Source organism: Lissotriton vulgaris, chromosome 10 (assembly GCF_964263255.1).
Source record: "Lissotriton vulgaris chromosome 10, aLisVul1.2, whole genome shotgun sequence".
Lineage (NCBI taxonomy): Eukaryota > Metazoa > Chordata > Amphibia > Caudata > Salamandridae > Lissotriton > Lissotriton vulgaris.
Window position 1 is genome coordinate 91727771 of NC_141698.1, and position 24791 is coordinate 91752561.

The 24791-nt window shown below is 42.3% G+C and overlaps 1 protein-coding gene across 1 annotated transcript in view; it reads right to left on the reverse strand.

The window, feature by feature from the left end:
- BAIAP3 (BAI1 associated protein 3) overlaps positions 1-24791 on the reverse strand; it is a 564909-nt gene that overhangs the window by 320360 nt on the left and 219758 nt on the right. Inside the window, exons 5-6 of the mRNA XM_086940582.1 lie at positions 18624-18683; positions 4477-4543 (exon numbers count right to left, since the gene is read on the reverse strand). Coding sequence (XP_086796708.1) covers positions 4477-4543; positions 18624-18683 — 127 coding nt within the window. The remainder of the gene's footprint in view (positions 1-4476; positions 4544-18623; positions 18684-24791) is intronic.

A 24791-nucleotide genomic window follows, 5' to 3' on the forward strand; every position in this document is an offset into this window, starting at 1 on the left:
GGGGTGCGCGGCGCTCCCGTGCTTGTGACGGAACCGCTCCGTCAGGAGCCTCGGGTGGGCTGTGCTTGTGACGGAACGGTTCCGTCCTGGCCCCGCCCACCTAATAGAACGCTCAGCGCAGGCGTGGAATTCGCGCCGCGCAGGCGCGGCGAGTGGGCCGTGACGGAACCGTTCTGTCACCAGCACAGCCCACCCGAGGCTCGTGACGGAACGGTTCCGTCACGAGCACGCAAGGGATTAAAGAGATTTAGGAGCTTGTTATTACATTGGAGCCGGGCTGGGGCAGTCCTGATGGATATGGGGATGTCCTTTTTCATGCCTTCATCTACCCTTTGATGGTGTCCAGGGAGCAGGTGTGCCGAGAACCACTAGAGATGGTGAGATGGTCAGGCGGCTAGGATGGAGAGGCGAGCCCTGGCACCTGCAATGATGGCTTGTAGAGGATGCTTCTGATATTCTAGATGGTACTGGCTGCAAGGGAAGCTAGTCTAGTTCCATCAGGTTGGGTTATATGGTCATGTTTCTTCCGGACCTTGCGGAGGCATGCTGCAGCTTGTAGAATGGCGCTATGGTTGACAGCGTGGAGTCTAGTACGCCAGAGGACAAGGAGTGGCTCCCTTTCAGACATGTGCATTCAAGGGCTTGAAACCCAGTCTGAAGCTTTCTGGGAGGGTAGGTTTCAGTTTCTTTAGCTGAGATCTGGCACCAGCCTGTCTTGCTTCTCCTCACAATGTGTTCCTTGAATGTGAGGTTGATGTCCAGGGTGAATCGAGTGACCCGGCATTGGGTGAAAGATAATGTTGTACTCTATCCATCTTCATGGGTGAATTCATGCATGTTTAGCAGCCGCAGGGTTACAGAACATAAACAAGGTGGAATTCTGCATTCAATTTTCCGGAAAGGACATCTCCCTCAATGCATTTCTGTCTGGACCATTCTCTACATTTCGTACTGCCCAGAATTCAAATGTCAAAGTAAAGTATTTGCAGCTCAAACTCACCAGCAAAATATAACATATTTTCTGGATCTGAAACTCAAACAGCATACTTTAGCAGCCCCATTACACATTTAAATTCAGTTTTTCATCCCTGGCAACCAAACATGCTGTTGCAAAATGATACAAAAAAATCCACTGTAGTCAGGGCCGGGCAGGCATTTTATTCCACCGGGCATTCTCCAATCCCCGAGCCCTTAGAGGCCTTTCAAAAAGTCCAGGGTTTCTCCAGGTGCCTCTCCTACTTCCGCCTGTAGCCCGAGGTTAACAGCCTATGGCACCGCCAGGCTTCAAGAAGGGTATCAGAGTGGGGGAAGTGAGAGGAGAGAAGTAGAGAAAGGATGGTCGGCAGTGGCAGCTGGTATTAGGGCAGAGTGGCAGGGCAGAGTGGCAGGGCGGGTGGGCGGGCTGGGGGGAGACAGACGACAACAATACAAAAATAAAAAAAAATAACTTACCTGCTCTGCTCAGTCGCATTGTCGCTCTTCTGCTCCTAACTGCAGCACAGGCTCCATTCTCACCTGTGGCCAATCCTGGTGCTGTTCTCATGCATGAGAGCAGTGTCAGGATTGGCCTGAGCGCCCTTGATTTGCGCTCCCAGTGAGACTGGAAGCCTGTGCTTTGCTGTCTCCAACCAGGCAACGCAGCTGTGTTGGAGACAGCTCAGTGTGCATGATAGTTTGGCTATCCCGAGACAGCCGGCAAAACCCTCATGTGCACTGCTACAGTGCACCTACCACTCCTCCTGGTGACTACCCCAGCGATGGCCCTGCCCCCAAGACTCGGCCCGGCCCAGAACTTGAATAATAAAATGATAATAAACCTGTTTTATTATAGTTCGTTTTTTCACGTCTTGGAGGTTGTTAGCGGGGGGGGGCAACGTTCCTCCGCCATATCAGATCCCCGCCACTGATGGATGGAAAGAAAAATATTGCACGAGGAGACAAAGAGAGCGGGGCTGGTTTGAGCATTTTCTTCCATGGCTGTGTATGGTTCCCTAGTCCTGCCCTAATTAGGCTGATATGTTTATTTTGACCGTCTTTTGGGTTGAAAACTCACAGCAAATTAATGTAATGGCAGGTCCACAACTTCCCTGTGTCAATAATACAGAAATAGATAGTGTTGCATTTTGGTGATTTATTATTTTCAGAGGGGTGTTTTTGCACCCGGCTTCTTGAGTGTCGCTGACATGTCTTCGGGTCTCCTGCTCTCCACTGGAGTGAGCTCGCACACATTGGAGGAATGGAGCACGGGTACATTCTAGGACACCTTAACGCGGCTTTATGATCTTACCTTTTGTGCAAAGAAGCAGAGATAATGAATGCAAACATTTTCACCTCTCCAATTAAAAGCATTTATAAAGTCTACTGGTGCCCAATTATCGCTTGCTGTTCTGTTGAAATCTTTGAACTGAGGAAAGGTGAATCAATAAGTAATTGGAAAACATCTCAGACAAGGAGCCTGTGATGAACAGATGCTCTACCTCGGTTGCAGAGGCGAGTGCCTGTGTACAGTGTCTGAAATACAGACAAATAGCTCAGATTTTCTGCAAGTTAACACATGAGGTGCAGTCAGCAAAGCTTGGAACCACAGGGAATCAATGGCTGCTCACTGTTTCCGCCTTCAGTGTGAGAGGCCATAGTATCGAAGCCCAGTTTTAAGGGAACGCCGATAAAGGATGGCTTTCGGTGGATGTGAATTGTGTTGGAAGGAACAACAAAGATTTCTTTCCCTAGTTCAGTGTGATCAGTCTGTCGGCCAAGCTAAAAATAGCAGCAAAAAGGCCTTTTTCAGCCTTGTGTAGTATTTTGGTGCCATCACTAAAGGTTCGATAAAGCTACTGCCTTACGTCACTTTAACCCCTTGCATGCTGCCGCGATTCTGCACCTGTGCGGCAAAATCGCGAGTGGGCGGGTTTATGACGGCCCCCAGCCGTCATCAGCACACGAGCGCCGTGGTGCATGACGGATGGGGGCCATCATCAGCATGCAAGGGGTTAAGAAACAAAATTTAGCTTGTAAATAAAAATAATTGTAACCTCCACAACCATGAGCCAAGTGGTTATTCCACATCTGATTTAGGCACTTCAGTCCTCACAGAGCTCACTAGCATCAGTACTAGTGATTTCATCCGTAGCTTCATCGTGCAATGACCAACCGACACAAGTCCAAAGAGACTGTTCCTTCTTCTGATTAACAAATAACTGGCCACAGTTTAGTAAATGTTAAAAAGTTCTGTTAGCACCGGTGAGCAAGAATGTAAGCAATTAATGAAGTAAAAGAAGGTTACATGTCATTTATTTTAAATCATGGTTGTCCAACGCTTTTCCAGGAAGGCCAGATCCAAGCACGTTTTTCAGATAATCATTTTGGATAATAAGCCTAACAAGAAATGCCAGCAATTATATACTAGGGGTGAGCGGAATTTGCGTAATCATGTTACGCAAATCTCCGCGAAATGGTGAAAAATCTCTGCGAACATGCAGAAATTCCGCAAACATGCGGAATTGCTTGTTCACAATGCTTTTTTCCTGTTCGCAATTGCTGTTTGCGTGCTCGGGGGGAAATATCTTGCGAACACGCATTTTGAGTACGCGAACAAGCAAACAATTTCGCGAAGTCGCGTAACGCAGAATTTTGGGCAATTTCGCGGTCTCCATGGAAAGCGAAATTACACAAATTCCGAGAGTGGAATGGAATTTACCGCCCAGGCCTATTATATACGCCAGATTCCGCTACTGTACGCAAACTTTCGCCTGGTCCTAATGCTTACGCAAGACCCTGGACTCATTTGAAGGCTCAAATGCAAGTACCAACTGCTTCCTGAAATATTTTTACTGTGGCAACTCCAAATCACGTTTGATGGCACTGCTGCAACAATACTAATCCCCAGTGACCACCGCCACAGGTAAACAGACTTATGTTGCTGCTTAGTGTGGGAGGGAGCCAATTGTGTCCATTGTATATGTGCTATTAGCGATCTCTACCTGGTTCGACTAGTAACACAGAACAGTGTTATTTCTGCTCAACTCTTCATAAGTTTAGGTGCCAGAATGGGAGCAAATAAAATTTGTTCCACCAACACCTGGGATTAGACAGACCCTGTTATTGGCAAGGTTGGCAAGGTTGATAACATTCATCTTTGTGCAGTGATGTACAAAGGTGTTGTGTGTTTCTGCATGCTCATGTGTGCCTGCACACACACACACACACACACACACACGCACACACACACACACACACAAATACACAGTCAAACCCACTTATGGTTCTAAAAAAAATATGAATACTATGTCATACAAAATTATTTTTTTATCTGATATGTTTTTTATGCATTTTCACATATTCGAATGAGCACCAATTGATTGTAAAGTGAGATATTCACAGATGCCTCAAGACACTAAAAGAATAAGTAATCAATATTAGTAATATTGCAAACTTGACCAGAAACACTGATAACATTTGCTATTGGAAAAAACTCACCATTTGCATCTTTTGCCAAAAGGTTCTTTGCTTGTACAACAGTGACTTTTAAAGAGTACACAGGAGCCTGGGGAGACAAAATAAGTGTGTGCGTTAAGAAGAGGTTACATGTCATCTTGCGCCTGGACTATGCTTGTCCTTACTCCCTTTCTCACTTTGCTGATCCAGGTAGTTCCACACAGTTCAATTCAATATCTGTAGATCTGGCTTGCCAGGCCGTGTGTCTGCTAGACATATTGTTATCAATTCGTTACAATCTACACAGAGTGGGATTTGGGTTACCCAGAGGAGTATTAATCTCACATCTCATGATTCTAGGTATTTAATTCTTAATCTCTTATATGTATTCTATACAGATAGCAATTATTTTTTTGCTACCTTTTTATCAGCATTGGCAAAGCTGATGGTGAAGCCTTTAATCTAATAAATGCATACAAACACCATTTGTGACTTCCTGTGTTTATCTGTTGGCACATTAAAACTAAATCTATTGGCTTTGTTAATATTTATTACACATGGTCCTATGGCACACATGCCTTTGATCCTTACATAGGAATGACATTTTTACACATTGTTCACATGGATGTGAGGTTATCTCTATGGTGAAAACAGTGATATAGTGATGCAGTTTATCAAGAGGTCTCTTGTTTCATGGAAACGTAGTTTGCCCTGCAAGTTGATTTATTTCACTGAGGATAAGACAAAGCTTTTGGACATCATTTTATGTGTAGCAATAGTAACATTGATTTTGACCTTTTTCCATTCTAAGAGAATTATTTTAGAACTAGCATGTTGGAGATTGGTGAAATAAACAACATATAGTCAAATTAAGACATTCTATATGTATAAAAAGTTAGAAATACAGTGATTTATCAGTTTCAAATCCTCCGTCTTTACAAACATTTCATAACAATTTTCCTATACTGTTCAAATAATTATATTCTTTGAAAGAAATCTTTGTTGAAGCAACCTTTGGGTTTCCACATAAGCTCACAAAAGTCTAGAAATTGGCTTCGTCAGAATCCAAGCCACCCGGGAAACATCTATTACAACGCAGTCATTACATCGCACTACTCTTACAACGCAACTTTTACAACACAACTGCCTTTACATCGCATGCTATTACAACGCATGCTATTACAGTGCATGTCACCATGCATGTCACCATGCATGTCACTACAATGCATGCCATTACAACGCATTATAATGTAAGTAATGGAGTACTTTAATTTTTAGGTTGGGTATGGGGTTTGGGGTAGTTGGGAATAGTAATTGTAACCCCTACGCTATGTAACACTTTCCCTACTGTTGAACTCACTGGAGTGGGAATAGTAATTTTAACCCCTACGTTATCGCACACTTTCCTTACTGTTGCATACTCTGGAGTTGGAATAGTAATTTTAACCCCTACGCTATTCAACACTTTCCCTACTGTTGCACCCTCTGGAGTTGGAATAGTAATTTTAATCCCTACACTATCCAACACTTTACCTACTGTTGCACCCTCTGGAGTTGGAATAGTAATTTTAATCCCTGCGCTATCCAACACTTTCCCTACTTTTGCCCTCTCTGGAGTTGGAACAGTAATTTTTACCCCTACGCTATCCAATATTTCCTGCTTTAGATACTGTAGTTTATAAATTATTTTTTTATAATTTGTTATATATAGTTTTGATATTTTTATTTATATTATTGTTGTATATGTATGTATGTATTTATAATTTATATAATGTTTTTTAACACTTTATAAGGTATTAGATTAATTAATTCTAAATATTATTAAGTAAGTATATATATTATATTTTATATGTATATGCTTATTTTTTTACATTATATGTATTACTTATAACTTTAAACATATTTAATTTTATATTATTTTTAAACATTAAAAAAACAATATTTTTTACAACGATATTTTTTTCTGATATTTTTGTACTTACCTTAATGTAGATAGAACTTCGATATTCTTAACGTCGATATTCCGCCTCCGATATTTTTGACGTCGATATTTTCGACTTCGATATTATGTCAGATATTCGGGGAGGGTAGGGTTCAGGAAAATATACAACGAGTTCCACCTGAGTTAACCCAAGTGTTGTGTTGAGCTTTTAAGTTTATATTCCTAATACTATATTTGGCACCTTTTCTCCATACTTACTGGTACTTCTTGGTTTGTACCAGTTTTTCTTTGTCTGCAGCTAGGCGCGGCCCTCTACCTCACCTAAGGGGCGTTTCTCTCTTGACTATTGGGTAAGTTTACCCTTTCTTTAACTATATTTCCACGAATGTATGAGGATAGCAATTGATATTATAAACACATGATTAATCATAGCCAGTTTTATTACAGCATTTTTGTAGTAAATCATCATTGTTAGCGCTAAGTCAGTCTCTAAGGGGATGTTTACAATTGTTTAGCATTTTTATTGTTTGGGGCAATAATTCCCCTCAATTTGTTTGCACTGCACCGACTGGGCAGCACAATGTTCTCTTGGTTACCTTAAACTCTTTTAAATCACCACCCTGTATCACTTGCATTTATCATACAGATTGTAGATCAGGAGTTTTCTGCCAAAGAGCCCCCATTGAGGGTCCCGTCAGGCATTGAAACTCTGGCCTGACGAGGCGGCTAAATAATGAAGCATGACACCCTACCAGGTGTGTGAGGGTACTGTGATCTGATCATTCGGATCCCCCATGATCCGGCTGGTTGAACCCCTTATTTAATCTTTTAGAGCCTGTACTGTCCCTTGTTTGAGGAACTGCCCCTTCTGTGTTTATACATTGGCTTTGGAGGAGTATGGGTGCATGACGCCGCTAAATATTACTCATCATCCCTCCTTTGATTATTTGTCTTATGTGGTACATGTGAAGAGGGCAACAATTGTGTCAAAAATATGTACATTAGTTTAGAGAAATTAATACTGTTGATTGTACAGTTACCCGTGTCATGTGGCAAGGGTGTTCAACATTGGTCCAACAGCTTCAGAACAATGTCAATATTTCAGGATTACCACTTATTCTGTAAATTATCCCCATTTATATTGCATTTATATCACATGGAGATTTGAACATCTGTCTGAGCTCTGTCATTCATGACCAACCTTGAGCTGCATTGTCACACACACCACAACTAGTAACTCCATCCATGATGTTATTGGCAACCGTGGAGATGCTGCCATAGAGATGTTATGGATGATATAAATTTTGATGTTATATATATAATCTTCTCTTTCACACCAAGAGAGAATGACATAAATGTATCGGCTTTCACACTGTCTCCCAGTCACAACCAATTCACAACACAAAAATGCAATGGCCCGAAGTTCAATAAGTCCTCTATTTAAGGATTAACATAACAACCTACAGGAATATCTTTACGCATAAGAGGAGACATGTCATCAGTCACTTGATGGCAAGGTTCATCATAGTGCCTTTTCTTACTCAGGTATATAAATACCACCCGAATGGGCTCAATGAAAAGAAAAGCTGTGAGCTTTTGATAAGAAGTTCCTCTGAACAAGTGCAGAAGTTTCACTTAAAAAATGACTATGAGTAAACCTAAGATTTATCTTCATTTAACTGGTACCAAAGCAATATTTAAAACTAAGCCTGGATGTTTCATGAAAGACAATAGTTTCTGCATCCAAAGGTTATGTTGCCTACATGTTTCAGCTGAAAACAATCTGCCCATCTGGTCACTGGGCTTTCTTCCGGGTTAAAGACTCTCCGCCTATCCATCCCTTGTCCTAAAGAGTGTATCCAATATGGAGGCATTATCTGTCGCGACAGCTTTCGGAACAGGTAGAAAAATGGAAATTAGGAGAATATTCTTATGAATAAATTAAACCCTTCTTAATGAAGAAGGCAATCCTGGTTCTATGAATCACCCATCCCAGTAGTCATTGCAATAAACACTGTCTCAAATGCTATTGATAAACTGCATAATCCGAATACAAAGTGTGCATGAACATTCGTGGCATATCTCCATTAAAGGCACTCAGCACTCTACTCATTGATATAGACGCTTGCCTATGTAAGGTGATGAAAGGTGCAACATTGCAATTCCACAATTTCCCAACGTACCCTATTTGGTTCCTGATTTAATCTCATTGGCTAAGAGTGAGTGGGCATATGCCTGTAGTCACACTCTTCAAAAATAAAGGATGATAAGTCACCCGTTGTGTGTCTGTCTGCATCTAATACTTTCTGCCATGACTAGAAAGGTACTACACTGTTACTGGGCAGAAGGTCCATAATGTGCATACGTCTCTGGACATGCGACATACAACATATAACATATTATGCCCATATCGGCATGCGATCCTCTTATCCACCATATCCTCAGTGCATGTGGTATATATAATTTGATTAATCTGGGTGCAGTGTGTGCTTCCGCCAGTAATCAATTACATGATACGCAGCATGCAACATACATCTGGATTACATAAAAGTTTGTCGTTTGTTGCCGGTAGAGGCCCATTGCACACCTCATTCATCCTGTCGGGTCTGGGCAACTTATTTGAGCCCTCCTTCTCAATATTTAAATATATTGGAAAGGTACTCTGGTTGTAATCTCTCACACACTTCATTCATGTTAATTAACAAATGTGTTCTACATATGACTGTAATCAAATGACTCAATTCTGCCAGGCTTGAATGTATTTGCCCAGGCGTACATAAAGGGATAATGCTGTAGGTTTGTTTTGCTAATGTGTCCTCTAGGCTTAGTCTGAAATTAAATGCTACTAATAACCATCCGGACCCTCAAATTGAGTCCGCTATTTACTATGTCAAGGGTACATTGCCTCCTCTCCACACCTATGTCATACATGGCAACATTTTAGAACAGGCAAGTGGGAGATTTAAAATTATATTTCTCCACTGACTTATATTGGAGAATCAGCTCTATTGGTTTGTATGGTAACTGACAATCAGCATTTCATTAGTGGCAGTTTAATAACATAGCGCAAACAAAAACACTAATGCACTGTGTAAAACTGCCAGAAAGTGGCCTGTCACACTCTGTAATGTCCCACTCCAAGAATTACAAAGCATTACTTTTGATGTTATAGGTAATTCTTGGAGGGTGAGATGGGAGAGTGTGTCACAGGAATCAAAGATTCACCATTGCCTTGTTTCCAGCAGATCATGATTCAGCCATTCGAATCTGGTTTCTGCCTACAGGAATCAGGAGGCGGGGGGACAAGCCTTGAAATCGGTAGTCTCCCATCTAAACCGGGAGGGTTGGCATGTATGCTACGTAAGCTTTCACTTGCCGCTCTGGATACCGAGCGATTGCAGCATGTCTCAACTTTATCTCCCCACTGCAGGTGTTGGCGTATCATTCTGTGCGCGCCAGTCATTCAGAGTCCTTGGAATTCTGGGGGATGTAGTCTGCCACTACCTCCCAACGTAGATGCCAAGGTGTTCTCCCCTCTACGTGTCAGTCATATCTCTCCAGGGATCTTTGGGAATGTATTTCATTATGTGAGCCAGTTCCCCTAAATACTGGTTTGCTGGTATTACGATTGCTGAGGCGTTGAACTTGAAAATCAATGTATTTTATCTTAATGTTTTCCTCTTGTATTGGAGGTACAGTCAGAAACGAATTGTCATAATCACTGATAGCGATTTAACGCTTCCTTGATGGCAGATGTATGCTGGATGGATTGGTGATCATGACATAATTTAGAGGGCTATTAAGATGAAAATACTTGTGCAATACGCATTATGACACAATCAATTGAAGTCATTGCTGGTCACATTTCTGTACCCTTGGGGAAATAGTCGCTCGCTGTTACCCCTTCATCATATGTGACAGATAGGATGCAAGTCCCCGTAGGGGGAAACGTCGTTTACAACGCAGTGTTTACACCGCACAACCTTTACCACGCTGCCATTACAACGCAAGTCGTTACTACGACTTGCGTTGGATGGCGCTGTTGGTTAAGGAATATTGTAATTTTCTAATCCAACACCTTCCCTACTGTTACGTGGACTGGTGTTAGAATAGAAAATTATAATAATCCTCAATCCGCGCCCTACAACGCAAGTTGTTGTAACGACTTGCGTTGTAAAATCCGCGATGTAAAGTACCGCGATCAAAAAGATCGCGTTGTATAATCATACATCCCCCGTAGGATAAATGCCATGCAGTTTTGAATGATGTGCACATGCTTGTGAATGCTCAATTCTCTTTTGTTGTTCTCCCTTCACCTACAACTGATCCTCCCTCAGAGTGTGTCCTAACTTACAGCGGTCCCCAAATTATACCATCATTGAGTTCATGTCTATCTGTCCCCGGATGGTTTATCCATCTTTGTTTATAATTAAGCAGAAGCCACACTAAAATGGCAGATTTACCACTAATCTGGTCTAACACTACCCATTTTATGTCATTTTCAGTGTCCTGTTTCTAGGTAGTGACTGGTGAGTTTGATGTTATTTGTTTTTAGGTTTTGCCTGCACAGTGCTTGCACTCTGCTTGCGAAATCTATTGTTTTAATATAAACTTAAAAGGGGTTTACATCCCACCCCTCTCTTTCCTGGCTTTTCATTGGTTCCTGTGCTTGCCGCTTACTTTTCCTCCATTTCTATTGGCTGTAGCATATTAGACTGCATTTTCCAACGATTGTTCCCCATCTGCTTCTCTTATTAGTTTCCCGGAGCTGAAATATTGTTTACATCCGCTTTGGTGGAACTATTTTTTCACAAAGTTTTGCCTCTTTCTGCTTTTCATCTTGGAGGAGATTTATATAGCGCAACTTATCACCTGGAAAGATGAAGTTATTTAACCAGCTCTCGAGTCAGCAGTTTTGGCCTCTGTGCCACATCCTCTCCACTCCTGTGAAACTTGTATCCTTCGTCTAGGACGGTGATTGATAAAAACTCCTTATTATTCATCACATAGACGAAACAGAAGCATTACCAATGCTTGTTGGGCTTGATGGTGCTCCTGTGCTTACTGGTCCTTACTTTCACCTTTCTTGTGGTCATGCCCACTGTAATATGAGTCCCGCTAGCCGGGAATTCCTACATGGATTCCAGTAGTTCTCTCCTCTGAGCAGCGGTTGGCGGTCTAGCGGAAGAGTGCCACTCTCCGATGACGTCAGACGCCAAAGGTAAAGGCGAGGTAAACGCGGGATCAGGGAGAGCAGGAAGAGCGCGGATCATAGGGAAAGGAGACCAGGACGAGGACACAGCGACGGGAGGGACCGGGCGCAGGACCATTGAGGAGCGCGTCAGCTTAGCGGGAGAAGACTGCAGCGAAGGCTCGCTTCTAGAGCACACAAAGGCAGAAGTATCCGCACGTCCCAGAGGAGGAGAGGATGCCCCGATACCCATGCTGCGGTCCAGGAGGACCGTGGCTCCAGGCAAGTGCACTGGTACAAATATTAAGAAGATTGAAGGGGCGGGGAGGAGTAAAGAAGGAGCCTAAATAAAGAAGGGGGGCCACCACTATCGATCGTTCCCTCACACCTTTTCCCTCACCCTGGTGACATCACTCAGGCTGGTGATGGTAGCACTCATGAAGACCGCCGAATCCCATAAACTGACCTTAGTTTTGTTATGTTCTTTGTTTCCTCATCTTCCCTGGGACGGTGGACTACCCCTACAACCAAGAGAGCCTGGAGGAAGCGGAACCTGAGGCGAAGGCTTTCCACTGGAACCAGGAATACTAGAGACTCTCTCCCACCCCTAGCAAGACCTCTTCCCAGAAATACTTTGGACCTTGTTACTTTGTCCTTTGACCTTGGACTTGGCTAATAAAACTCCTTTAGGCGTGAACTGCCTTGTCTCTTATTCACAAGTTGCCTAGCTTTCTTTTCTGGAAATTTCTGTGTGACACCCAAAAAAACCTTTCCAGCCCAGAGTTTACAACACCCACATAGCTCAGATTGCATGGTCATGTGCAGCTGTAGACAACATTCTCAGAGTTACAGTTTATTCTCTAGGTGAGCTATTTTGCCTTCAAGAGGGCAAAGCATATCTTTCGTATCTCAGAGATATGTGGGCCCCTCCTTAACCTAAGGGTTAGGAAGGAATCTGTGAACTTTAATAGGGGCTCCAAAACCGACCAAACGCCTGAGATAGTTAGTCTGTCTAGTAATTTCAGGTATAATTTCTGCAGCAATTTCTAATTTTTTCCATAACTTTTTCTCAGTCATTGCTCTTGCTTTCAGCATCCAAAATCTGAGTGTGAAAGTAAACAAATTGTAATTCTGGTGGTGCTGGGGTCTGTTGTCACCAAATCCATCGGAATTATGAGGACACTTATAATGATGGCCTTAGCAGGGTGCAGTATTCAGTGGATTTGGTAAATGCCTCCTACTGCTAATTTGCCTCTGCTCAAAAATGTTTATTAATACATGCTGAAGTAGTATTTTCTGAATCGAGTTTTACAAATTATCACTGCGTGTTTTTTCCTCAACAAATTTTAGCATAGCAACTCTCAGCAGGTCAAATACTGACAGCATTAAGTTGCCGAATTTATTGAGGGAAAATGCAGGGGAGGCAGTGATTACCACAACTCTTGGAAATTACCCTCACCAAACTGTACTTGCACAAAATGTGTCCAAATTTTCAGGCATTGATTCACCTGGGGCGGAAACTTTAAAAATCCATTAGCAAGAAAGACGTTTAGGGCATATTTACGTAAAAATGTAAGAGCGTGGAGCTGCGCCAAATTTGGCAGCGCTGCGCTCCGATATTTTCAAAACGCAAGGATGCGCCGTATTCTTCTGAATACAGTGCACCCCTATGTTTTCCCCAGTGCTGGCGCTTAATTTAGCTGCTTAGCACCAATGCAGGCACCCCTGCACCATAGTGCAATTGTGCCTTCATTGCAGGGAATGATTGTGTGTCACCCTCACGTAGGCAAACAAAGAATGGTCACAGGGTGTGCCAGTAAGCCATCTTTCCAGCACGCTCTATACATCCCATTGGCTTCCCCACTCAATTTTGCCTCTGCCTGCTGCACATGGGTTCTAGAGGTTCACCATTTCCAGATGAACTATAATATTCCTGGTTCTCTTCTTGCGTCACTTACATTCACATTACAAATATGATATACTGGTGCCTCGTTCTCCCTCACCTGTAATTGTTCCCTACACTTGCCTTGTAAATCTGGAATCTCTGATGTCCTCATATCATCTGAAAAATGTTTGCTTGGCTTTCCATCTGACCTTCTCTTTCTTGGTGAGCTTCCAGCTCAATGTTCTTGAGAGTGACCCCCAGAACTTCTCTGAATGTCAGCTTGTGACTAGGTCATAGGCAGCACCACATCAGAATAAGAAAGTGTATTTGCTAAATCACATTCAGTGCCCAACACAGGACACCCACTAGCCTCCCAGAGAGCTTACCTCTTTCCACTCTGGGGTGACCCAAAACAAAGGGCCATTTCTAAAGGCCCTCTTATGCACTATGGTAATTAGTAATTGGGCAAGATCGGTTCTGGCTTGTGAACCATCTAAAATGTACCTGCTATCCCCAGTGCACTACAATAATGGCCCCTGTTTAGAGTCCATACTTTCTGGTATTCAAAGTTATATTTGGTTCCCACTTAGCATCAGTCTCTACCCCTCTGAGGGGAACCGTGCACCTTCATCCTTTCATCTATGTTTAAACCCAATCTTGTAACACAAAAAAGGAACATACCATGGATACAGGTTAAAGAAAGGGGCCTACAACCCAAGGTTACAGCTAATTACAGAGCTAGGCGAAATTTGGACAGCTACATGTACGGAAATTTGTGTCACAGCAAATATAAATATGAGATGAGCACCTGGGAGATGCTCTAATGAAAAGGGCATTTCATTGTTTTCAGTAGAGGTTGATTAATGCTCAGAAGAGATGGTTAATGGAGGCTTAACACTGGATCTGGCTCACAACATGGAGAAAGGGTCATTTCAAGGTTCCTTAGAGACCCTGAGTGCAGCTAAGGCTACTGGCATACTGCCTAAAAAGGATAACCATTATTTCCTTTTACAATGTCACTAAGCAACTTTCTCCTTCCTAAGCACTCTCTTTATCTCTTGTTGGAAGGGGTTCAACAAGAGATAAAGGTTAATCAGAACAGATTCATTTGCTTTTAAATATAGATGCTGCTAATGTTAGTTAGAATACGCAAAGAAACACCTGGGCAGGTGTGGTGCCTGAATGTCCATTACAAAATATCCATGGATCATAATATTGTGGGAAAAATATTGTCACAACAAAAATTTCGAGTGATATATTAGTGAGGTTAAGTATTTCGTTTTTTTTTTTGCAATAGTACCAATTTCTAAAATATATTTTACCAAAATATTGTGGTAGATAATAAAGTTATTTTTGATGTTATAATTTTGCTGATTAGTAATTACAAACTTTGGGCCAGATGTACAAAGCATTTTTTCGGTTGCGAACGGCCCAATTCGCAGAATCGCTCCATTCGCAACCTGAAAAATGCCTTTTAAAATGTAAAAAACGCAAAATGTGATTCGGTAACCTATTACCAAATCGCATTTGTAATGTTGTATTGGGCAGGGGCGTATTTAGGGCGTCTGTTCCAAATATCGAATCGGTATGGTATGCATTACTGTTTTGCGACCAAATTCCAGTCGCAAAAGTGATACTTTACCACCAGTATTTGTTAAGAGTAGGCAGTGGTGCAATGGACCACTGCCTACTCTTAAAAATGAAACAAAGTTTCATTTTTTTCTTTTTAAACACATCCCATTTCCCGTTCGGTAAAATGTGCTGCATTGAAAAAAAAGAGATTGCTTTATTAAAAAGTAGTCACAGACAAGATGGTTTGCTGACCTCAGCAGCCCACTATCCAGCCGCGGCCGGTAGTGGGAGTACCGGCCGGGTAGTGACGTGGGGAGGGGGAGGGGCAGGGTGGGGGTAGTAATGTATGGTTTACGGAGTTTTACAGGTAAGTAAACATTTAAATAAATAAAACGAATTTCGTTGCGCGCACTGCATCGCATTTGGGGATGCAGTGCACACAACAAAATTTGTTTTATTTATTTAAATGTTTACTTACCTGTTAAAGTCCGTAATCCATACATTACTACCCCCCACCCTGCCCCTCCTCCTCCCCACGTCACCTCCGGCCGGTACTCCCACTCCCGGCCGCGGCTGCCACCATCCCTGGGTTAGCTGTGATTCCTAATGTGTCATAAACTGCGACCTACCTCATTAATATTTATGAGGTGTGTCGATTTACGACCCACAAAGAATCCCTTAATAAAACTTAATGCGTTCCATACATTAGGAATTTTGATTTGCTAATTGAGATTCGGAGAGGGTCGCAATTATAAAATCGGTATTCAAATGTTTGTACACCTGGCCCCAAGTCGACTAAAAAAGACTGGTTGCAAAATGTGGTAACAAATGGCACACCAATTTTTACAGTCGGATTTTGTGACACCAGCTAGCTAGTATTATTTTGCATCACAAAATAGTCTGACCAACCTGCCTTATGAATACTAATTAGGTAGGTCATTATTTTTAAACCCTCTGTGATTGGCTACAAACACAGGACTCATAGTGAGCAAGGAACAGGAAACCACCATCTCTGTGTCTAGATTCCTAATCGGGATTTTAAAAAAAAACAAATCCATGTTCCTTAAAGGAGAATAGATTGATAAATAAATAAAAAGAAAACTAATTAAAATGAAATTAACCTAAAAAACGCCTGCATGAAAGTCCACAAAAGTTTCCTGGCTCCAGCAGTGCTTACAAAAAAAAAAAAACTGTTTATCTTCTAATATATTTATTGTGTGTTGCACACTAAAGTACTCACGAGGGATCAGGATGCTAATTGGCATTGGTCTCCCTTTTAAGAATGATAAAAAAAAGCGGATTACTTGTTTTTTGACATGGTGACACACACACTGCTGCTTCTGTGTAGAGAATAACAGATAAACCTTTTTAATTGAACAAAAAACGCAATCTTCATGAAGGGAATTAAAAAAAAATAGTTTTTAGTGACATGAGAGAGAGAGGGGTCGAAGTAAACATTTGTACAATGTATTCAACTCATTAAGTTAAATCGTTGAACATTTTTATTGAAAAAAGTCCTTACAATACCTCAGGCTTTCCCTCCATCAGATGAGGATTCGGAACAAGCCAATCTCAAAAAGGTTGCTATAAGCATTGGGCAATGGTTGCCATAGACACGGTTCATTGGGCTGCCTTGCTCTCTCACTGGTAGGAATGGTGCTTGGTACAGGTCTTGGTTTCTAAGTCACTTTACTCTCCTCTTTTAAAGATGAAACTCATTGGTTCATTGGCATGATTGACAGATGGTTCTGAGAGCTCTTGAACCAATGGTGGCAAACAGAGTACAGGGACACAGATTATGATGGTTTTAACAGACAGTGGGAGGGTTATGAGATTCAGCAAATGGAAACCACTGGTGGCAGGATGGGCGTGGCTTAAAGGCAGAGTGGTGTGTCTTAAGCTACCTGAACTGAAAGAAGTGGAGACTAAGGGACCTATTCCGATGTTGGACGGACCTGAGTCCGTCCGACATAGGCCAGGAGCTGTAACCGACCGACCTGCTGTCGTCGGTTACAGACATTTGTATACTTTACAATGCAAGCATGCATTCCGAGTGGAATGCATGCCTGCATTGTAGAAAGCAGGGGTGCACTTCATCCCTTCACCCAGTGGCGGGCACCCCAAGGTGCCTGCCACCGGGTGCAGGGATCAACGGAGGGGCACCATAGGTGCCCCCAGGCCGCCATCTGACGGCCTCACACCCTTGGGGGCCCTGCTGGGGGCCCCAAGAGACAGCTTCCGACTGCCTTTTTGTGCCGGACAGACCGGCACGAAAAGGCAGTGAAAAGCTGCCATCGTACTCCCTCGGTCGTAAAGAGGTAACTGAGGGAGTACTATTGGATTTCCGGACTGCAGACAGGCTGTCGTCCGCAATCCGGAAATCTGAGTCCGTTTCCTTTCCGACCGAGCTCATCGGAATTGCTTGGTAGGAAAGGAATCCGTCCGGCAGTGACCGATTCGGTCGGAAGGGCTCTGAACATGGTTCGGAGCCCTTCGGGCCGAAATCGGAATCGGCCCCTGTAAAGTAAAAAACGTCAAATCTCTGATGACCCTCCACAGATGTATGGAAACATGGGAACCGAGAAGGACACAGTGAAGGAGGAAATGTGATTGCAACACTGTGCCCTTATGTGCATGGTATAGGCTTTGTAAAGACGGTGCACAGCTATAAAAGCAGTTTCTAGTCCCACCACTGATGGGATTAGTGGTCACACTAATGAGATGGAGCCAGGATACAAGAGAACAGGAATTTAATCTTCTAAACAGGCAGTTTCCAATTCACATAATTTCATTCATAATCCAGAAAGCTGCATGGGAAAGGTGGGGAAACTCTCCTTGTGCAAACTAATTTGAGAGTTTGCACTAACGTTGTAAATTATTTCTCTTCAAAACGCACACAGACATTTGGACCTAAAGAGAGAGGACTCTAGCATTTTATATTATTGGAGAAAGAGGCCTTCGTATTTTAACGGGGGACCAAAAGATCAGACATTAACAGTAAAGCAAAACGTTATTGCGTGTGTGCTTATCTATATATTAAACAATTATATGCATCGCATCCCTATACAAAAAGAACATATTAAAAAAATAACCTGGGTCATTTAGACCACGGTGGTGGTGCAAAAATAGCTCTGAATATTAATTTTTTGTGCTAATGCCGATTTGGACCTCAAACATGTTGACTCTTTGTGTAAATCGGGTCCCAAAACACACAAGGTTCAGTCACACAACTGTTCAAAGTTCTCCCAAATGTAACCACATTGAAATAAGGTAGATTTCTGCTGGTGCATACATTTTTTCATAAATGCAAATTTTCGAACTTCTCCTATCCAAGACTGCATTGTAGGCTTGTTGTTGATATCAAAAACCTCAGAATTCTCTCTTTTCAGCAAAAAACAATGCTCTATAAACAAAAGCTTGAAGGATGGTTATTTTATGAAATATCAATGAAAACTCAAAAGGTTAAGCCTTGAATGGGCTTCATTCAATGACTGTGCCCAACCCCTTTAGTCAATACTAAAACACTGAAACAAAAACATCTCACAGCAATCTCACCTGACCTGGCACTTAACAACGATTTATCTTTCCAAATTTATTACCTTTGCTTCCTTTACTCCTTGAAGAATGACCTCGTGTTCCGCATCACTCACGTCAAAAACCTGCAATTGCAAAGCACAAAACATTAAAACCAGCTTGTTTCTAACTGGTTAATTGTATGGAACTTCGAGACATACCTCTATCAAATAGCTATAATCTTGTCAAAGAGTTTCTAAATATATAATGTTTATGATCAGGAATCCAAGAAGAGAGAACTTCAAAATGCAGGAAACCAAACTGTTGCCCATCAAGGTTAAAACAACAGGAACTCTATGAACTGCATTGCCTGAGGTTATCTCAATGATGGGTAGAATGCTTGTATGATTCATAACTATTTGAAAATTACTCTAGATAGCATTCCATTCCATGAGTTTGTTTGGTTACAATGCCATTGCAGCTAGAACCAACCGTATATAAATCAGTTTTGAACCCATTGACAAAGGGAGACAACTAAATAATGACATCTAAGCATATATATTTCCAAATATCAAACCCGCTCTTACACGTATAGCTCCTGAAGGCAGACCCTGGAAACGTTGCACCAAAACATGTCTTTCAGCTGATATCATATGCGGCAGATATACCTTTTCCGTTAAGTTAGTACATGTGGCACTCTCTAAGACATGGAAATACAGATATGAGCAACATATGTGTAATAACCTTGCTCCTCTGCACGCGGCCCATCATGTTGTCACTGTAAACAGAAAATGTGACCATATAATCCCAATTTACTTATGCTTCAATCGCCCCCATTTTTAAGACTTGTGAATTACACACAAGATTATTCACACAACCTCTCTTTGACACCTGATCAACAACCTGGTCCTGTTAGGTGTCAATGCTCTCTTCATGGCGTGGAGACGCGTCTCCCTCCTGGAACCTCTTACATCCAGGAAATAATGTACAATAGCCCAATTTTTCCCAAAAACTGATAATCCCTTCCGCCTGCCTTTGAACCCCACTTCATTTTTGGCAATAGTCAACAAAGATCTCAAGATCTTGCTGTTCCTCATATAATCTCACTCAGGATTTATGTAAATGTTCCTCCTAGCTGGTGGACACTCCTAATACTTGCTCCTTGGTGCTGTTTATTTTGTTGCTTACCAGTCTTTCCCCTGATAACTCGCCTGTATGCTTTCTCCTTTCTGCTGTTTGTCCCTGCTTCTCTGTGCCATTGATTCAGCCCTTTAGTCAATCTTCGTGTTCCTTGCATTATTCTTTCCTCTCTGCTTTTTGCTCCTTTGTTAACCTTTGTTTAAAGCATGCTGCTATTTACCATGTTATGTGCATGTGTTGCTATTTCTGTCAAGTATTGTAAAGCACTCTAATGCCTTACACCATGTTCAGGGTGTGGGAAACTATATAAATGAATACATAAATAAATAAACAACAAAACTCCACAGATTAAGTTTCTAACAGCATCAACAAACCTTCACCTCACATGCACAAGATGGGAAACACCCCGCATTTCTACCTACCTGCTTTTTGCTCCTTCCTAATACAGGTTTTATAATTACTGTGTGTCTTAATATGTTTTAAATTGTTTATACTGTAAATGCACTTTTATGGTTTGAATCAAAACCGAATAAAGCCTTTTTGACTTGACTAATACAACCCACATATGCTGTGAGATAAACAAGAGAGAGTCTCCAGTTCTTACACATGGCGGTAGGAGACTTAAATGAATGCTGCTATAACCCACGACAAACGCCTGTGGTGTACATATAAACATACTTTAAGTTAATTTCTCATTAGTTCGTTCCCCTCACCCAGTAACTTCAATGTGGGGTGTGAATGTAGTCTTCTTTTAAAAGAAAAATATCACATACCACATATTGGATAAAAGCATTCTATAACTTTATCTAAATATAACTTTCAATAAATGATAACACATCTGTACATCCACAGAGGTACCAGCCTCCTATATTACTTTTCATTTATGAGTATATATCTGCATGGCAGAGGTTTCAGCTCTAGTCCATTGTTCCTTTAACATTCCTTTTGACCCTGTAAGTGGTTCATCACTTGAGGGGATAATAGAGTTAGAAGTATAAAGTGAGTTATATTCTCCTGACACTCTGTTTGCTTTTCTGTTTCAGGTAGAAGTTGCACATTTTGGTCCTGAAATTAGCTTGTACATCTGAGTTCTCAGAGTACCCAATCTGTCTGGTACCTCTGGCATGCCTTGTGCATGGCCGTGTCCTGTTACACCAGAGCCTTTTTAAACAACAACTGCTTTATACATGTCCATGTTACACATGTTTACCATTAATAAATGTATTTCATATTTTAATGTATCTACTCAGTACTGGTCGTGCAGGGGTTTTCCCTTCAGGGAATAATCATGAGCCCAGTGGCGGCTCCTCTACTAAGGCGGAGGAGGCGTCACCTCAATGCTCTAAGAGCAATGCAAAGAAAAAATAAATTGGTAACCAAACTTTATTATTATTTTATTTTTAGTCTGGCTGCAAGCTCAATCTTAACACCTTAGCAGCTATGGAACGTCCACCTCCAGTGCTGAACGTTCCATTGCGCAGGTGCAGTTGGAACGTCCAACGGCCGACGGCACCACTCCCGAGGTAGTGGTGCCGTCGGCCGTTGGACTGGCGCAGCACTTATGAGGTTAAGGCAGGGTGAGGCTCGGGGTAGGGCAATGCGGGGGGGAGGGATTACAATGGACGATGATGAGGGAAAATTAATTATTTATTTAATTTTCTCTCTGCATTGTTCCTCGAAAACCCCCTCACCCAGCCCCACCGCCCCATGGCTGTTACCTGCATGGACCATGGCCGTATGAAGGTTTGGCCGGCGGTCTTAGGCTGGCCAAACCATCATGTGCACTTTGCATGTTCTCCACTGGCTGTATTGCACAGCCTGGATGGGGAACATGCACAGCCTCCCACTCCCTGACTGAGGGCCGAACCACTGTGCTCAGATCAATCTCAATGCTGCAGTAAGGCAGTGTTGTGATTGGCTAGGGGAGTCTGGGAGCCTGTATGCTTCCGGGAGGCAGGATGCAGTGAGGACGATGGAGAGATGGCGGCTGGCGACCCACAGGTAAGTTCTTCTTTTAATATTTTTTATTTTTTCTACGTACCTGGCCCTCCCACCCCCACTACCGTCCCCTACCAGCCGCCATGGATGAACCTCAACCCAATGCCCGGAGAAACCTGTTTACCAAACAGAAAACTTCTGCATTACCAGAGGTGTTACATGAAGATTGTTTGTATCTGTCCTCCCTCTCCTACCACTGGTAGAAGGTACAGAAGAACTAATTCCAGACCCAAGTGATTCTTCGGTAGGCACTGAGGAAAACAGGACTGAGACAAGGCAAAGTAGAACACAGTGGAATGAAGATTACTCATAAGTAATCAGTGCATTACCTTGCTGCCACTTCCTGATCATAATCCTTGTTTCATGATGACACAGAAATTAGGACATACAAACCTATGCATTAAACACAGAGTGCACCAGTTCTAGAGGGGGGGTTGATCACTGTGAATCTGCCAAAAAAACAGTGGACCCTCCAACTGGGCGTCAGTCACTTTAGCCCCTCAATTAACAGTCAGTGGCAGACATGGTCATGGAATCAAGCAGGGTGCTACCTTTCACAAGGATTGCGTGACTTTACAACCCCCCCCCCCCCACGGTGCAAGGTCTGACATAGTACCATATAAGACTGACTTGAAAATGGCAGCAGATTTAAATAAAGGCATCTAACATGGTGGGAAACCACTACTAACATGTTAGGGCAGGGGTCTCCAAACCGGTCCTGGAGGGCCGGATCCATGCCAGATTTTTTAGATATCCCCATTGAGATTCATGTAGTTATTTTAAAAATCTGGCATGGATCCGGCCCTCCAGGACCGGTTTGGAGACCCCTGTGTTAGGGACACAATGTATGTAGGCACAGATACAGTTCCATCAATCTGGTAGATTTTCAGCTTTTATCCATTTTAACCGTAAATGTTTTAGTCTCGGGCAAAAAAACTTTCACACCTTCCAAACTGAAGCATAGAGATCACCATTCATGCATAATCTCTAGCATCACTCCCCTAATAACTCAATGATTATTGGGAATCTGTCCACCAAAGACTTAGAAAATTAACTCTGTAAGAGTTAGATTCATGGACTAGTGTCCTTTCGACATTGAAGGATAAAGAGGATACCAGATTGCCGTAGATGCTCTGACACTGGAAAAGAAGAATATTGTGGTATAGTGACATGGAGCAGTCACAGCTGAGAGAACCAGAAGAAGTGTCTCATGTGTAGTGGTGGTTTCTATCAGTGTTCACATGCTACATCAGGGGGCTGTGTTGGGATGGAAGATATATTTAACCATAGTCATTCAGTTTGAAAATTGGAGTAGAAATGTACACTATATGATGTCACGTTATAGGCACTACCATCTCAATGTGAAGATATATTTCTTGACAGTATCTTGGGCATATGATTTTCTGTCAGAGAAAATGTTTTATACACTGAGAGCATAACAGATGCCCACCAAATTGAGAACCACTTACCTGCAATGCCAGCCCACTCATTGCATCCATTTGCTTTGCATTACTTCAACGAGACAACTAATGTCTCTAAATTTTTAAGGAAAAGAACATAAGAGACTGCAAGGTGAGGAAGATCAAATCCTTATTAGCAGAAAACCTGTTTGTTCCCTGCTGCAGTTAGGGTCTTTCTCGGTGAAAACCAAATATCTTTCTATCATTTTATTTTATTTGAAATTAGTTCTTTTTCTTCATCACATAGCTTTATAGACGAGATGATGCTTGGTGTCACACAGGAATCAGATACAAAACTAAAAGAGGCATACTCACTAGTAGGAAATAAATATGCAACAAGGCAACAGTAAGAAGAAATATAATCAAAGAGATTATGTACAGTCAAGCAGTGGAGAATATCAAGGCACCAGGATGTAAATGAGACCAGATAGGACTCGAGTTATAAAATGGCTACAGAGTAATATCTGTCAAGGAGAAATTCTTTCAATTTTCTTTTGAATGTGGGCTGAGAGGGAATGATGTGTAAGAATAGTGGAACAGCATACTGAAGTCTGGGAGCACATCCAAAGAAAGACTGCTTCTAAGTAATTAATAATTGTAGACAGTGGTTTCCAGCAAAAAGAAGTCTGAGCTGTTGAGCCGGCCAAGGCTCCCCAAGACCCTTACCTGCATTGCCAGTTAGTGCAAGTGATCACAATGAACAAGTTTGCACACCACTCCAGTAAGATTACTTCTTGATCTTCCATTAAAAGGTAGACAACATAGGGAGTGCAGTGCAGAGGTGTTGTGATCATAGAAGTCGATTCCAGAGAGCGGACATGCAGCAGCATGCAAGGAGGCTTTCAGAGGAGCAAGATGATGTGAGAAGTTAGCCTGGCATATGATGTCCACTCGTTCTAATGGGCACCGTGCACCAGTCTAATCGACCCTTATTGATGGTGGTTGTAAAGTCAACCTTATAGAAAGCTATCCTAGTGGTAGCATGAACCAGCAGTCTTTAGGCTAAGACTTCAGTAGGCGAGTTAAGCTAGTTGTTTTACCAATTATAATCCCTTGAGTACCAAATGAAAGGACACCGCACAAGGTATATATCAAATATATATGTATTTAATCTAAACACAACCCCTCTGCACTCTTTATGAGGTCAGAGGTCAAAATACAATACAAGTCACACAATTAATATACAATAAGTTGCACAGTATACGTTATACCCTAGGGGCTTCACAAACCATATACTAAGAAAGTGGTATAAGTAACACAAGAGAATTAGAAAGCAGGCCTGGGGCCTGTGGAATCGCTGTGACTACACTAATCAACTAAAGGTTAGGAAGTAGGAGACCCACGGGAGACGCGTGCAGTGCCTAAACACAGGCGCGAGTTACCTTTGACTTTCTATGGAGTTCGTAAAAGTTACAAATATGCAATTTAAGGACACTTCCAGATGGACTAGGATGGAACCCTTTTAAACTAGGACACTTCGAGAGTCAAGACCCACTGGAGCAACGGAGTACTCATGTTACCTTACCCAGGGAAGCCGGGTGCATGGGTGTTTTTTCGTGTCGGGTTTCGTCATCATTTTCTATGGAGAGCTGCAAAAAAAGTGCTGCAGGCGACCAGAGGAAAAATGTCCAGGTGGATCCAAGGTTGGATCGAAGA